At 42.4% G+C, this 14,135-nt stretch overlaps 1 protein-coding gene across 2 annotated transcripts in view; it reads left to right on the top strand.

The window, feature by feature from the left end:
* LOC119176906 (uncharacterized) overlaps window positions 1-14,135 on the top strand; it is a 566,139-nt gene that overhangs the window by 393,097 nt on the left and 158,907 nt on the right. For both annotated transcript variants that reach the window (XM_075878066.1, XM_075878065.1), the window contains one exon: window positions 4,117-4,244. In XM_075878066.1, coding sequence (XP_075734181.1) covers window positions 4,117-4,244 — 128 coding nt within the window. The remainder of the gene's footprint in view (window positions 1-4,116; window positions 4,245-14,135) is intronic.

Here is a 14,135-nt window from a genome sequence, read left to right as displayed (position 1 = left end):
AGTGTTATAGAACACGTGCATTCATCTTTTTTCTTCTTTTTTTCAGGCAGCTGAGATTTCAAATAAATTTGCAAATAGGAAGGAATGAGTGTGGAAAAGAAGTGACTGTTTGGGCGTCATGTTAGTCTTTTTCGCCCTTAATGTTGAACCAATGCGAGCATGAATGCCATCAGAAAACAGAAAAATATAAAAAGTCGTTACCTTTCGCAAAAGAATATATTGTTATTGTCGTTCTTTAGTGCTACTAACAAGCAGCAAGCTTCACTTCCAATCTAAATATAGTAGCACTTGTTACGAGTGCAGAAAAAATCCCCCGAAAAACTCCCTGAAAATTGCAGGACGCATTTCTTCTGATAGGCAGGCAAAGCATTCCACCAACGAAAAGCAAAGTCAAAATCGAAGGACGAATTCATAGAACCTCTCTCCTGTAAATGCTTGTAAATGTATTCTCTTCCGACAGTTGTTTGCTGAATCACTTTCTGTAAACAGGGAACGCAGGCTCTGACGGTGTGCCAAGCTCAGGCTTCTATTTCTTGCTTTGGGGCACTCGTTTGAACAGGCTATTATCAGTAGTGTAACCTGGGATCGGTATTTGGAAAATGACTACCACATTAACAACAGAACAAGATTATTAGGGCGTAAAAGCTTATGTAAGGGCCTATGGTGTTCCATCATTTCCTTAACTCCGTCACAGCATGTACATTGTTTTTCTTCTTTATTGAATCTCGCTTTATGTCTACGCGTTCTAAGACAACCCAATCTCACTTCGGACAGTACAGCGCTTCCCTTTGAATTATCAAAAAACGTCTCCCTCCTTATTTTTTTTTTGCCCATTCTGTATTTACTGACAGCCGGCTTCTTTTCTATTGCTGTCATCCAATAAATCCTCTCCCCCTCTCTGACTTTTCGCTTAATGCTCCTTGATGCCATGTCACCCACACTTCCAGCCATAAATTTACTGGTGAGCCTCCTAGTTCTTTTTTCCGCCTTTGTGTCTACGTCCTTCCTATAGAAATATCTGAACACCTTCCCTGGCCATTTACTTTTCTCAATTTTCCTAAGCCTCTCGTCAAATCTCATTTTGCGCTGATCTCCTCTTACTTCAAAGCGTGTCCGTCCCATATCCCCCTTTGCTGCCTCATTCGTCGTCTTCCCGTGAGCGCCGAACGCGAGACGTCCCACAGTCCTTAGATTTACACAAATTCTTGATTGTACCTCTGACTTCATGTACACCACTGAATTCCCAAATGTAAGCCCTGGAACTATTACGCCTTTCCTCAGATCTCGAAGCACTTTGTACCGATTGTATCTCTATAATGCTCTGTGCTTAATTATTCCAGCATTCGTCCTTGCCTTTGCTGCCGATGTTTTTCTCTATACCTCCATATATCTATCCCTCTCATTAACCCATACTCCAACGTAATTCTACTCGCTCGAGGTAATTGTACTGGCCCGCCCCCTTACGAACGTTTTTTGTAGCTAATGTGGTATTGCACTGCCTCCAAGATTGAAAGCATCGCACCTCGTCTTGTTTTGTACGGCCTGACTGATCGGCCCTCGTTTAGCCACCATATAACGTGACGTTACATGATGACTTCATCACATGACAAAGCTGGCCGACTATGTCATGTGATGACGTCATCATGTAACGTCACGTTATGTGCTGGGGACGTCATGATGACGTCACCCTCAAGGCATCAAAAATTTGTGATCTAAAACGTCATGATGGCCTCATATGTAGTCGAGATGGCGAGATGATTTTTACCATCACTGATGTTAACGTCTATGACGCTGGATGCCGACTCCACCGATGGTCAATTTTAGCATTTCATGAAGCACCTAAGGCTTTCGTTAATCTCTCAGCATTGTTTGGTCTGCATGCATGAATGCCTTAATATAAAGGAGTTTTTTTTGTTTTCTTGCTGGTGTATTTGTACAGTTAGAAACATTTTACATTTTACACATTTAAAACAATGAAGAATAAAACAAGAATAATGTTATCTACGCTTCTCTTGTGATTTCACACTTCTGTTATTATGGTCACTTTATTTTTTGGTCTAGGTCACAGTACGTGATTGTCGTGATGCTTGAGACAAAAGTTGACGTCAACAAAAAGGGCCTCTAGATAGCAATAACATTATTGTAGTCATGAGTGGTAAGTTTAATAATAAGAATCAGAAAACTTATTTTCATGCAATTGTACCTCATATTGATTATAAGTGTGCTAGACTTCTTTCTCAACCACTCCCGATATGCGTACCACCTACTTAGGTTTGGCTTTGCCTCTGTAATGACGTTATTGAGGCAAAGCACGCTCTACAAGTTGAGCGTTACGTGTGTAATGTTTTTTGGCTAGCGTATTCTTAGGCAGTGAAGCAGGCTGTAGACGTACGAGACTATCGCACTTAGGTGTTGTGTCGTGCAATGCGTGGGCAGCACATAGTACTCGTTCTAGCTACCGCTAGCCATATCAGTACTTAAAATTTGAGCATATAAAATGTCCACTCAAGAGTCAATTTGGTAGAAAGTATTTCTCTTTATTAAACTACACAACGACCTAAGGCAGGGGGAGCCAGAAATGCCATTTTTTCTGTTTTCTATTTCGGGTGCCTTCTGTTCATTATTAAGTCATGCTTTAAATTTCGAGAACCTCTCGCTTTGCGAGCGAGTGGCTGATCGCTGTGATGTCAAACGAGGGATTTCAGACGAGTAAATTGGTATGGAGTAGAAAGAATGTGTCCACAGGCTGCCTCAATCCGCAAAAAAAAAAAAAGGAAACTGGTGTGCCATAAGGGGTTGTTAACAAAGTGGTGTGGTAATGGGGTCTCTTCTCCCGGTTGCATACGTTAAGTAATTACCAGCGTAATATACGTTATGTAGTGTGCCAGTAAAGTCACAATGCATTTAACAAGCTTTTAGTTATAACTTAGGCGTATCATCTCTCAATATAAAGCTTTTTCGGCGTCTCATGATTTTCTACTAATTTCTTTCGATCGAGGGTGCCATATCCTGAATAACTATTTTTCTCGCACGTTTCTCCTTGCGGGAGGAATTCAAAAAGGGGCGCCTGATGACGCAATGAGGCGCCCCGGCTATATATGACCTCAAAATAGTGCCAAAGTAGCTAACTGCGCTCAATGTCTAGCATGGCAACTGTTATAAGAGTGCATGCAATGAGTGCTTCTAATGCAGACGACAGATCACGCTGTCAGTCAAGTATGTCCAGTTAACGTGCCCTGTTTTATGCCGTAACCATCGCTGTAGTTTAGTTGGAAAGACGTATACGCTGTATAATCTATACGCTGGGACATTTATCCTAGCTATGGCGGCTGCATTCTGATTGACGCGAACTGTATGAGCTAGCACACTCAGATTTTTTTAAGAAGCACGTTATAATAACCGTGCTTGGTCAAGCTTATTTCGGAGTTTTCACCTTGAAGATTGCTTCACAATTAAACTGGCCACCCTTTTAGAGACGTTTTCTTTATTTTAGAGACGTTACTTATGCTTGCCTTGCTCTTGGTTATTTTTTCTTTACTTCCCTCTCTTCTTTTCTCTTTCTCTCCTCCTATCTTCACTTCATCTGTCTCTTCCCACCTAACGAAAAAGTAAGCAGGCATTGTGCCCCTCCAGGGGGCAGTTGCCAGCTTGCTCTCTCCCTCCTTCCTCTGTGTCTATCTGTGTTTGTGCATATGTAAATCCAATGAACAAACAGATAAATAAATAATTATAGTACTGTGCAATTACCTCATAAAAAATAAAAAGAAACTTGATCGTACATCCTACGGTAATTTATTTGAGGCTATTTGTGGCTTTCGGGCTCTCGTTTTAGAAGGTATGAAGATCCACGACGTTCACTAAACGTTAGAAATTGAAAAAAAATCTACCCGCGCTTATTTGAATCCTCGGCGTGGTTCAAGTATTTATGTCTATGCGTGATCCTATGCTTTATAACTAATACATTAAATTCAATTGTATGACTGCATCATACATTGAAATGTTCGAAACGCGTCATCGGAAGGAACTATCATGCATGATTTACGCCGTATGTTTCGTACTGCTCATTTGATTAAGAGCAAGTGGCCAAAAAATGTCATGTTTTAACTTTTTATACAGATTGCTTGGTCCTCTTCCGAGCTCAGTACGCCGTCATCCAAAGCACTGACTTGGACAAGAGGCACCTTGAGTGCCCTAAGCTAACCATTCTCTTCGAGGCGCCAGCAGACACTACGCCCACTGTGCAGGTAGGTGAACTCCCTTTCCTGATTTAGTGAGGGAGTGAGACAACTTTAGTAGGTCCATGACAGACGCCAGTAAACTTTTTTGTAACTGTTTCAGGATGCAAGAATAAATTAAGAAAATTTGTTGCTTTGTAACTACTGTGATATAGTTGTGCAGCTGGTTGTTGGTTTGAATTAAAAAATCGCAGTAAATGTACATGCCAGTATTTAAAACTTCAAATTAAAAATTACCCGCGATACTTACTTGGAACTGCATGCACACAACTGCTTTTTCTACAATAACTTTTTTATTTTATTTATTTATACGAAAACCCTACGGGCCCAAAAAGGCAATTACATAGGGAGGATGCAAGCTTGGGTACAAAAAGCGTGGGTACTTCTGAATATAGCAGCCACACATCGCCATTATTGTCCAAGGCCTTGGGAACGGGTAGCAGGTGAAGAAACACGATCACACATGTGCCTAAATGACTTGCTTTGATTAGCGTAAGTATGTAACTCCCATTGAAGCAAATAATGGCAATTCTTAGGGCTCGTTTTGCTTTTTTAGATGTTGTATGAATGAGAACTAACAGACAAGAATGTCAAGGAAAGTGCTGGGGATGTCATTCAAAGTAACTTAATTATCAGATAACTGTCATAAAAGTAAACTGGGTGAAGATATAACTTTTGGTCCACTTTACTTTTTGTCTGGTAGTTCTCATCAATATTTAAGAAGACATAAATTGTTGAAAATAATACGTTTGTAAATTTGAGGGTGGTAGTTTTGACAGCAATAAGGTAATGGGCCGCTCGGTGCTCACTGGAAGAATTAGGTAACAGCGCAAAAAAGGAGACGAACGTAGTAAGACGGACGAAGCGCTGACTTTCAACCACGGCTAATCTTTTCCCCACACGCGTAATACAGTTTCTTTTTAAAGAACTTTTATTTATATGGGTCTTTTTAAAAGGGTTTTTGTTTAGAAGAGTGGCAAATTGAAATTTTCACGAGCCAGAAAGAGATCACAATCACTTTCACAATGTTCAAGGTATGAAATTACATTACTCATTAGCGATAGTGAAAGAACACTTGCACACAGCTCAGATTTTTTAGCAAACAAAATGTTTCGAAAATAATGATTGCGTGTTGGTCACCATTGAGGCTCAGTAGAAAGGCATTTATTAGAAGGCAGAGAACTTAGCCGGAACAAAGAAATCACTGGCATGCTTTCATATTTGCTGCTAAATCACATAATCTATCATTTACCTGATAAAAGGTCTGTTTACAAAGGGATAAGGGTAACACTATAGCTTTTGCTAAGTGTACAAATTGAAATATTTTATGACGGACGCATGCACCCCGCACATTGCTGCCCTACACGCTGTTTGCGCCATTCTTCGCACGACAATAATTCCTTATTCTGGCAGCATCTTAACAAATTATTTTACTACGTTTCCTATTTGTTTATGAAGCCAGGATTGCGTGGCGTTAGCCAAACTTATAAGGCATCATTGCGCAATGCGGATGATCTTCTTTCTTCACTTGCAAGAAGTAATTCCTTCGTTCGTTTTCATCACCCTATACGTTTTTTTAAACATTGCAATTAGGTGTAGATAATAATTTCTCGGTAATTTTGATTACTTGCCATGTCTGTCTCACAAACAAAGAAATAGCATCTTTAGATCTCGTTGTATTTCTCTCTTGTTCTACGGTGTAAAAATCACTAGCAAACAAGCAGTGTTTTTTATCACAATACTTTCTGTTTCTTGTTTTTTGGGATGAAAAAAACACACTTCTGAAAATAACAAAAATTATATTTAATTGCCACTGTCTCCGGCATCATTTTGAGTGGCTTTTCATCTGAAAACAAGAATCTACTCTCAAGATCTCTGCTTCCGCGCGCCTTGACAGCGTGAACCGGTCAAGGTGGTCTAGTGGTTTTGGTGCTCGAATGCTCAGGCGAAAGTCGCGGGATCGAATCCCAGTTGCAGTGGCCGCATTTTCCGTGTAGGCGAAAATAATTCAGGGCCATGTACTTACATTTCGGTGCGCATTAAAGAACTCCAGGAGGTCGAAATTTCCGGACCCCTTCGTTACGGCATCTTTCATAATTATATGAGTGGTTTCGGGCGTTAAACCCCAGCAATTATTGTTGGTATTTGGTATAGTATCAAGAGAATCCTAAATTCTCGAACCCCTAGATCGTGTTTAATAACGCCTTCAAAAGAAGAAGCGATAACCATATGTTGTCGACAAGGTGTTACAATGTTTCTCAACGGCGTGGCACTGCCACCGAAAATAGCGTGCTAGGCGATGGTGAAAGAAAGCTATAACTCCTGAAAACGAAAGAAATATATATTGATACTTCGGAAGAAAAATAACGAGACGGTATTAGAGCACCCAGTGATATTAAATTTATTGCTGTGTTTGTGCGAGTGAAATGCTATAGGCAGCAAGCCGCTCTCGTGTCGTGGCTTCAGTCGACAGGGTTCATTGGAGGCATGGGGAATTTCCTCTTGGATGCTGCCGGGCTTCGCCTATTTCCACACCTCTCATCTTTCGCCCACTTCCCGGCCACTCTTTTCTCGTGCTTCCAGGAACTGGAGATGGCACGTCTTTGTACGCAGTTAAGCTCATTCTTCATCTTCAGCCAGCGAACATGTTTAGGAGACGTTAGAGATACTTCTTAAGTATTGCTTTTTAGCAATAAACCTATTTGCAGCTTCAGTAATGTAATTCCAAAATTTCGAGTCGAAAATCTTATTTTATGTTTTTGTACTTCAACGCAGGTGAGAGTCTCTATTCTGCTACATTTAGGTGGGTATATTATAACTATAGAACGGCAGAATGACAGTACACTAGCAGAAGTGCCTGCGGTTTTTACACGAGCTTCGTCGCTAAGGTCCTCCGTTGGTATTGTGAGCCTTCCCGTAGTGCCAAATACACGTTGTTGTTCAGGAGTCCAGTAGGCGAATAAATGTTCTATGTTAAGAGCCATTCGAAAGCTGATTACCAATAAAGAGCCCCTAAAGAGCCGCTAAAAAAAAAACAGCGCGGTATTCTCTCTTGGCGTTTCCCGTCTATGCACCACAATTTGTGACGTCAGCAGATAGCTCACGGGAAGTCAAGATGAAATAAAGCTTTCTATCAGTCAATCTACGGGAGATATCTATTGCGGATTGTCCCCTACCAGGCTTTGTCATGCAGTCGCATGCCCGTTCTGCCTTGTCTCGCATGAATGGTCGTACGCGATTAACTGTTTCCACTTCGTTTGCTATTTGCGACTGCGCAAACGGAGGCAGCAGTGTGTTGTGTGAAAACGCGACATCCTCCCTGTCTAATCGCCTATTGCTGACATTCGACGAGTTTTACGAATAGAAGATAGTGCTTGTAGGAAAGGTATAGGGAGGGGTGAGCAAAGAACTACTGCCTCGCCTTTGAGTTTGGGTCCTTTGGGACCCTTTAGGAAAACCTCACTCGTGTGAGTGAACGGTTCTTCTTATAAAGGCGCCCTATTTTATGTTATTTTATCACGCTGATGACCGCAATGGTAGCCGAGATCCAACACGCCTCACAATGAGGCAATGTGGCAGCGCAGAAAAAGCTTTTTAATACAAAGCTGTTTATGGCTAGGATCAAGGATTTTTGGTGCCTTCTTGGAAAAACATTCCGCTAAAAAGTGACAGTAAAAGAGCCAACAGCTGGAGCATGCGCACATCGTTGCTTACATTGAAGCTCAGTTTGCAAAGCAAGTGGAGAGATGAGATTGCACGGACCACCACTCACGTGCTATGCATGACCATAAACGTGAGATGCACTTAAGCTGTCATGCATAAATTCGGCACTGGCCCAGAACATAACCAGTGTCGTCCAGGAGCTACTGGCAGTGTATACTAAAGTAACCACAATTGATTGATATGTGGGGTTTAACGTCCCAAAAGCACCATATGATTGTGAGAGACGCCGTAGAGGCGGGATCCGGAAATTTCGACCACATGGGTTCTTCAACGTGCACCCAAATCTGAGCACACGGGCCTACAACATTTCCGCCTCCATCGGATATGCAGCCGCTGCAGCCGGGATTCGAACCCGTGACCTGCGGGTCAGTAGCCGAGTACCTTAGCCACCAGACCACCGCGGCGGGGCGAAAGTAACCACAAGGACTGGCGAGAAAATGCTGGCGAGAAAAGACAATAGAGACGAAAAGAAAATTTGAAACACGAAGAAGATTACATTTATCGTCGCATATGCGCGAATACATATACATGGTAACCACAAAGTGACATAAAAGGAGCCTATTTGCATACTGCGAAACCACTAAAGAAAGGTAGTAGAAGCTCTACCAACCACTATAGTATTTTCGCTTGTGAACCCCCATAAAAAAGTGAAATGGGCAAAATGCTTTTCTTTGTAGCGCGATCCTCGGGGCTATAATTGCTCAGATAAATATCGATGTGATGTCGTCCAATCTCTCATTCTAGCTTTTTTTCAGCTCTCACCGGGATCCGCCTATTGCTGTTTTCTTTTTTTTTTTCACTCAATGGTTCTCAGTAGTTTGGCATCACGCATTCAGTGGTTGAAGTCTGCCAGTATGGGGATAGTTGGCTGCCGTTATTTGTTTATCATTATGTGATATTCTACCTTAATGCCCGAATTATGAAAAATCCAAATAAAATAAAACTTGTTTTTATTTTTCAGCTTTAAAAAGCAACCTTTCATTGATTCTGCAGTTAAATGATATAAAATGCAACTTTAATGCATACTTTTAGGTATTTTTCGAATTCTTCGTATGACACAGAAGCGAGGAACTTGGAACAAAAAAACGTACTACAGAAGTGCGTAACATGTCGTGCGACACATATTGGGTGCATATGTGCCAAATAAACAAAAGTATTGAAGATGAAACTTACGTCACCCAAGCGACAAAGAACGGAGAAATGAGGGCTGTTGCACGCGCTTCGCACTCTCCACCACATACTACAGAACAATTAGTTACAGCATAGAGTACCTTGCACTAGATGGAGCTAGATTTTTCGTGCTGAACGTTACACTTGACAGCCGGCATCAAAGGCGCCATGCATTTTGTTACTCGCGAGCTCGAAGTTTTCAGGTATGTCATAAATTTGCGACACTCAGCAGTAAAGGATTATAATTTTTATGTAGCATTTGGAGCGGCATATCAGGCAAATAGCCCGATTATCATATCAGACATTTCATTAGGCTCCACCGTGGTGGTCTAGTGGCTAAGGTACTCGGCTTCTGACCCGCAGATCGAGGGATCGAATCCCGGCTGCGGCGGCTGCATTTCCGATGGAGGCGGTGATGTTGTGGGCCCGTGTGCTCAGATTTAGGCGCCCGGTAAAGAACCCCAGGTGATCAAAATTACCATAGTCCTACACTACGGTGTCTCTCATAATCATATGGTGGTTTTGGGACGTTACACCCCACATATAAATCAATCAAGCTTTTCATTAAAGCATTTTTCTTTTCCTCTCTATCTCTCTTTCAATAGCTTTTTTGCACCGAGACCTTTACCTTTCAGGGACACGTTCCCTTATACTTCAGGGTCAGTGAAGCAAAATACTGTGAGGGGTTTAGGAGGACAGTGAACGATACTAAGTCTGTGGTCTTCTTCAACACACACACGGATTTTTTAGACTTTGCACAAAAATAAATAAAACACTTTGCGTGTGGGCTGTTGTGTTATGATGTATAAAAGTTGTTCATAAACAATGCTGATGGACGCAGAAAAACTGTGAAAGAAATAAATATGACATTTTGCATATCTCACCTAGTGGTAGCTTTAAAAAACAAAACAATGTTTGGTGCATGCAGTCCATCAGTACGCTGGATATGTCGGCGAAAAAATTGAAACTCACTCCGATCCTTTCAAGTGATGCATTTCGCTGTGAGAGCTCACTCGGACACAGAATCGCCGAAATTTTCTTCAAAGATCACTCTGGCTCAGATCAAATAAGGTTTTTTTCGCAACCGGACTCTCTCGGACTCGCTCACAGCTCAGCCGGACTCAGTCAGACCCACAGGTTTACCTCAGTCTGAATGAGCCCGGCTCATGAGTCCGACTCGGCTCAAGAGTCCGCTGGCGTAAAATTAATTTTTTTTAGTCACGGTGTAAATGCTCTTTAACGGCAATATATCACATAATGGGTGCTCTACGAAAAGCATTTTGATTTCGTAGCTTCAAAAGATAGTTATTAGTGGATTCAAATAATTAAGGACGTTTTTGTAAAATATGCTTATCCCATGAGGTTCAGCAACGCCATGTCTTCGGCGTGTTGGCAAACGGAACGTGACGACATACTGAGCGCCAACAGACAAGGATGTGAGAGAGACGACAAAGCGATGCGCTCACATGAGATATTTCTCTCATTATACTAGGGGAGGAGGGGGAAGTTTTGGCATCCCATCCTCTATAACTCACACCTCTGATCGATAAATATCATTGAGGTGGCGCATGAGCGCTACTGCGCTGATATACATGTGTATGGACTTTAGTATAAAATTAAGTCGATATAAGCATGATAGGGGAAAAGATAGCAGTGCTACGCTGAGCCCATGTTGCAGGAAGGAAAAACATTTCGCACGGCAAGTCGTTTCCTCTTTGAAATACCTGGACAATATTAAGGTCAAAAAAAGTAATCCTAGAACTAAGAGTGTCAATATAAGGATATATTGTACCCGCTGCTGATTAGTGTGAATTATGATCACATTAATTGAGAACTGCCACACAGTTCTCATTAATTGAGAACTGCTACACAGTTCTCAATTAATGTGACCATAATTCACACTAATCAGCAGCGGGTACGAGATATCCTTATATTGACGTGTATTTATGGCATTTACTGTAGCACTGTTAGCAGTAACTACAGCAAATTTCTATACATCGCGTATTATTAGGCAAGTGCTCATCAGAGAGTGAATGCTGAGGATAAGTCATATTAAAACGCCGTCCCCGTAACCCGTATATATTGGGCGCACAACACTCGGTGTCCCGAGACAAGAAAATCAATTAGATTGGTTCTTTAGAGGGATTCAAGATCTCGTACGTTGAATTTAACGAGAACTTCGAAGTAAAGCAGAGAACTTCTGCCAGTATTCACTTAAAGGGCCACTCACCACTCTCCCAATATACAAAAAACAGGGAAATATTCTTTTCTGATATTTGTCGTCCTTCTTGGCGCACTACTGTGACCTAGACAGTAGTTGCCGTGACGTCTACTGGGCTCTCGATTCGTCGATATACGCAAAACATGTGATTTGTCTCCTGCACTGCTTTTCCATGCAGCCGCCCTTCCGTTCTTCGTTGTCTCGCATGAATATTGTGAATAATCAACCGATCAAAAATCACTTTTTGTGTTTACAACTGCGCAAGTGGCGACAACGGCGCGCAGTTGAGAAGCGCGAAATGCTCATCGGCTCTAGCGCTTAGTGCTGATATCTTTCACGTGCATTCCTGAACTAAGGGGCGTGGAGGATGCAGCGTGTGTATGAAGGAGAGGAGAAAATCACCCCCTCGTCGTTAAACGCAGGGTGGCGAGTGGCCCTTTAAAGCTAGAATTCGTAAGAAAAAAATTTGGACCAGTCGGGATGGTGGACACATCGCTAGCAGAATCGTCGAACTAATGGCTGTGAGTGTTTACGAAAGAAAATCTGCATCAATTGGGCCTCAAGGGAACACGACAGTTTCGTGTTGTGACCTGGTTTGTGGGATCTAATGCAATTGCAAGAAAGTATTCAAGGTATCCTATTGCTTATAATTACCTGCAAAAATATGGTGCTATTCCGATGTATACCAATGCAAATCAGATGTGAAAAAGTGAAGAACTGTTTAGGCATTCATTGCTCATACGTAAGTACAACTTATAGTCACAATAAGGTGCAGCTTTTCGAATAAATACAAATAAAAACTGATACTTATTTCTTACGTACTACATGCTACGGATATTATTTGCTTTTTCAATTTTTCAATGCTGAAACGTACCTGTTTCTGAATTCTGATTGAAAAGTGAGTACTATAGGTTGGCTCGTTTTTGCTAAATCTTTCTTATCATTCTTTTTTTTTTTCACCCGAGATGTCTTGTGGTGCTCCCGCAAGATAGAAGGCACCGACTGCGGAGGTGTTCGGCGCTAGGAAAAGGCGCGAAACAATCAGACACGGGTGGCGTTGGCGTTTCGCTTTCATTCTCTTATTTCCCGGAGGCCTGTGGCATCGCGAGTGGTGCGCCGACGTGCCCGGAATAAACATGAACCCCGGAGCTTTGTCACTTCTCGTGTGTTGCCCTCCAGTGTCAATGTTTGTTGATCACTCACAGGCTGAGATCTGCGCCACTGCTCGCGGCTCCCCTGAGCAAGGGCACGCAGCCAGTACTCTCTGTTTGCCTTTGTGCCGAGACATTTGTCTGCGACGGGCGTCAACACGAAGAAGAACGAGTGGCGTAGAAGCACCACTGCACACGAGACCCCCCGACACCGCCTTCTCGCAGCCTCGCCTGCACTGTACCTCGCCGCTCGTGGGGCCTGGTGTCTCTTTTCTACTGTCAAGAGCGAGTGCTGTTGGGGCGCCCGCCCAGAGGTCCCAGCGATTCATTGGGATTCTTCCCTGCATCCTTAACTCGACTGCCGCTTTTGTACCATTGCACGCGAGAAAGTGCTATCAAATGAAAGGCACACAAAAGATCGCGCTTGGAACATGAAAAGACGTGGTCACTTTGAAAAAAAAAAAACAAAAAAGGGCCTCGTTTACATTACCCCTTGCCTCCACTAGATTTTTTTTTTCTACGTTACAATTCTCTCGAGTTTTAGAACAAGAAACGCTCCCATTTTGCCGAGCATTTCTTTCCATTTTGAGTTCTACGGTATAGTGGACCTCTGACACAAAAATGCGCGCTGCTGAAGTACGCGCTCAGCCATGGCTGTGCCTCGGGATGGGCACGCAAACAGCCAAAGCGGGACGAGTGCCACATTCCGCGCGTGCCTTTCAGTGAAATTGGCGAGCTCTACGGCTACATTGTTTCGGTTGCTTTCCTTTGCATGTCTTAATTAACCGCGAGTGAGGCTTAGCCACCGTTGTCGGGGAAACACTGCGGCAAACCTCCTTGGCGCCACTTTATATTCGGCCGCAAGTCTATTTACGCGAACCTTTGCCTCATTTGATTCCTGTATTTATCTCTTGTCCTTGATAAAGCACCAGCGTCAAGCTCGATATTTTTTAACCTTGATAATTCGCAAAAATGAATTGTAAGCATGTTTGGTCACGCTGCTTTCATTAGCTCAAGAATCGAGGCGAATTAATTACTAACAGTGCTAATGTACATTTATTACGCCCTTGCAATATGTCGTGTCCTACTGAAAAAGAAGCGTACATTTCGTGACATTTTGACCTGTATGCTACAGCACTGCAAATTCCTTGGCAAACAGACTGGCACTTTCTTCTTCGACAGCAATATTTTGTATTAACAGAAAACAAATGTAGGGTCCTATTTTACTTTTTTTTGCAACTCTATGAAGCAGTTTCGCTAATGGTTTCCTTAGAAGTACTACCACCTAAATTCTATCGTCAAGATGCCAACTTTAACAAAAGCTAGTGGCAAGCAGTACGGAGACGCACACGAAAAAAGAACAACAAAGGGCCTACTATCAACCAAAATGGCGCATCACTGTGGAGAAGGTATGCACAATAACTGATCTTTGCATGCTGAAGTATGTGGTAGCACCATCTGTCAACTAAGCATGCGACTTGTTATACGCCAGAGAGAACTATTCATGCACCAATTTTTTTTCTCTACTTCATTTAAATGAAGGCTCGCTCATGCATGCGTTACCACTATGTATATTAGTGATGCACGATGACTGCAGAGGCGTTTCGTGTTTCTTCAGTGTATACATAAATAGAC

This window comes from Rhipicephalus microplus, chromosome X, assembly GCF_043290135.1.
Source record: "Rhipicephalus microplus isolate Deutch F79 chromosome X, USDA_Rmic, whole genome shotgun sequence".
Classification (NCBI taxonomy): domain Eukaryota; kingdom Metazoa; phylum Arthropoda; class Arachnida; order Ixodida; family Ixodidae; genus Rhipicephalus; species Rhipicephalus microplus.
This window is presented reverse-complemented; position numbering and strand designations above follow the sequence as displayed.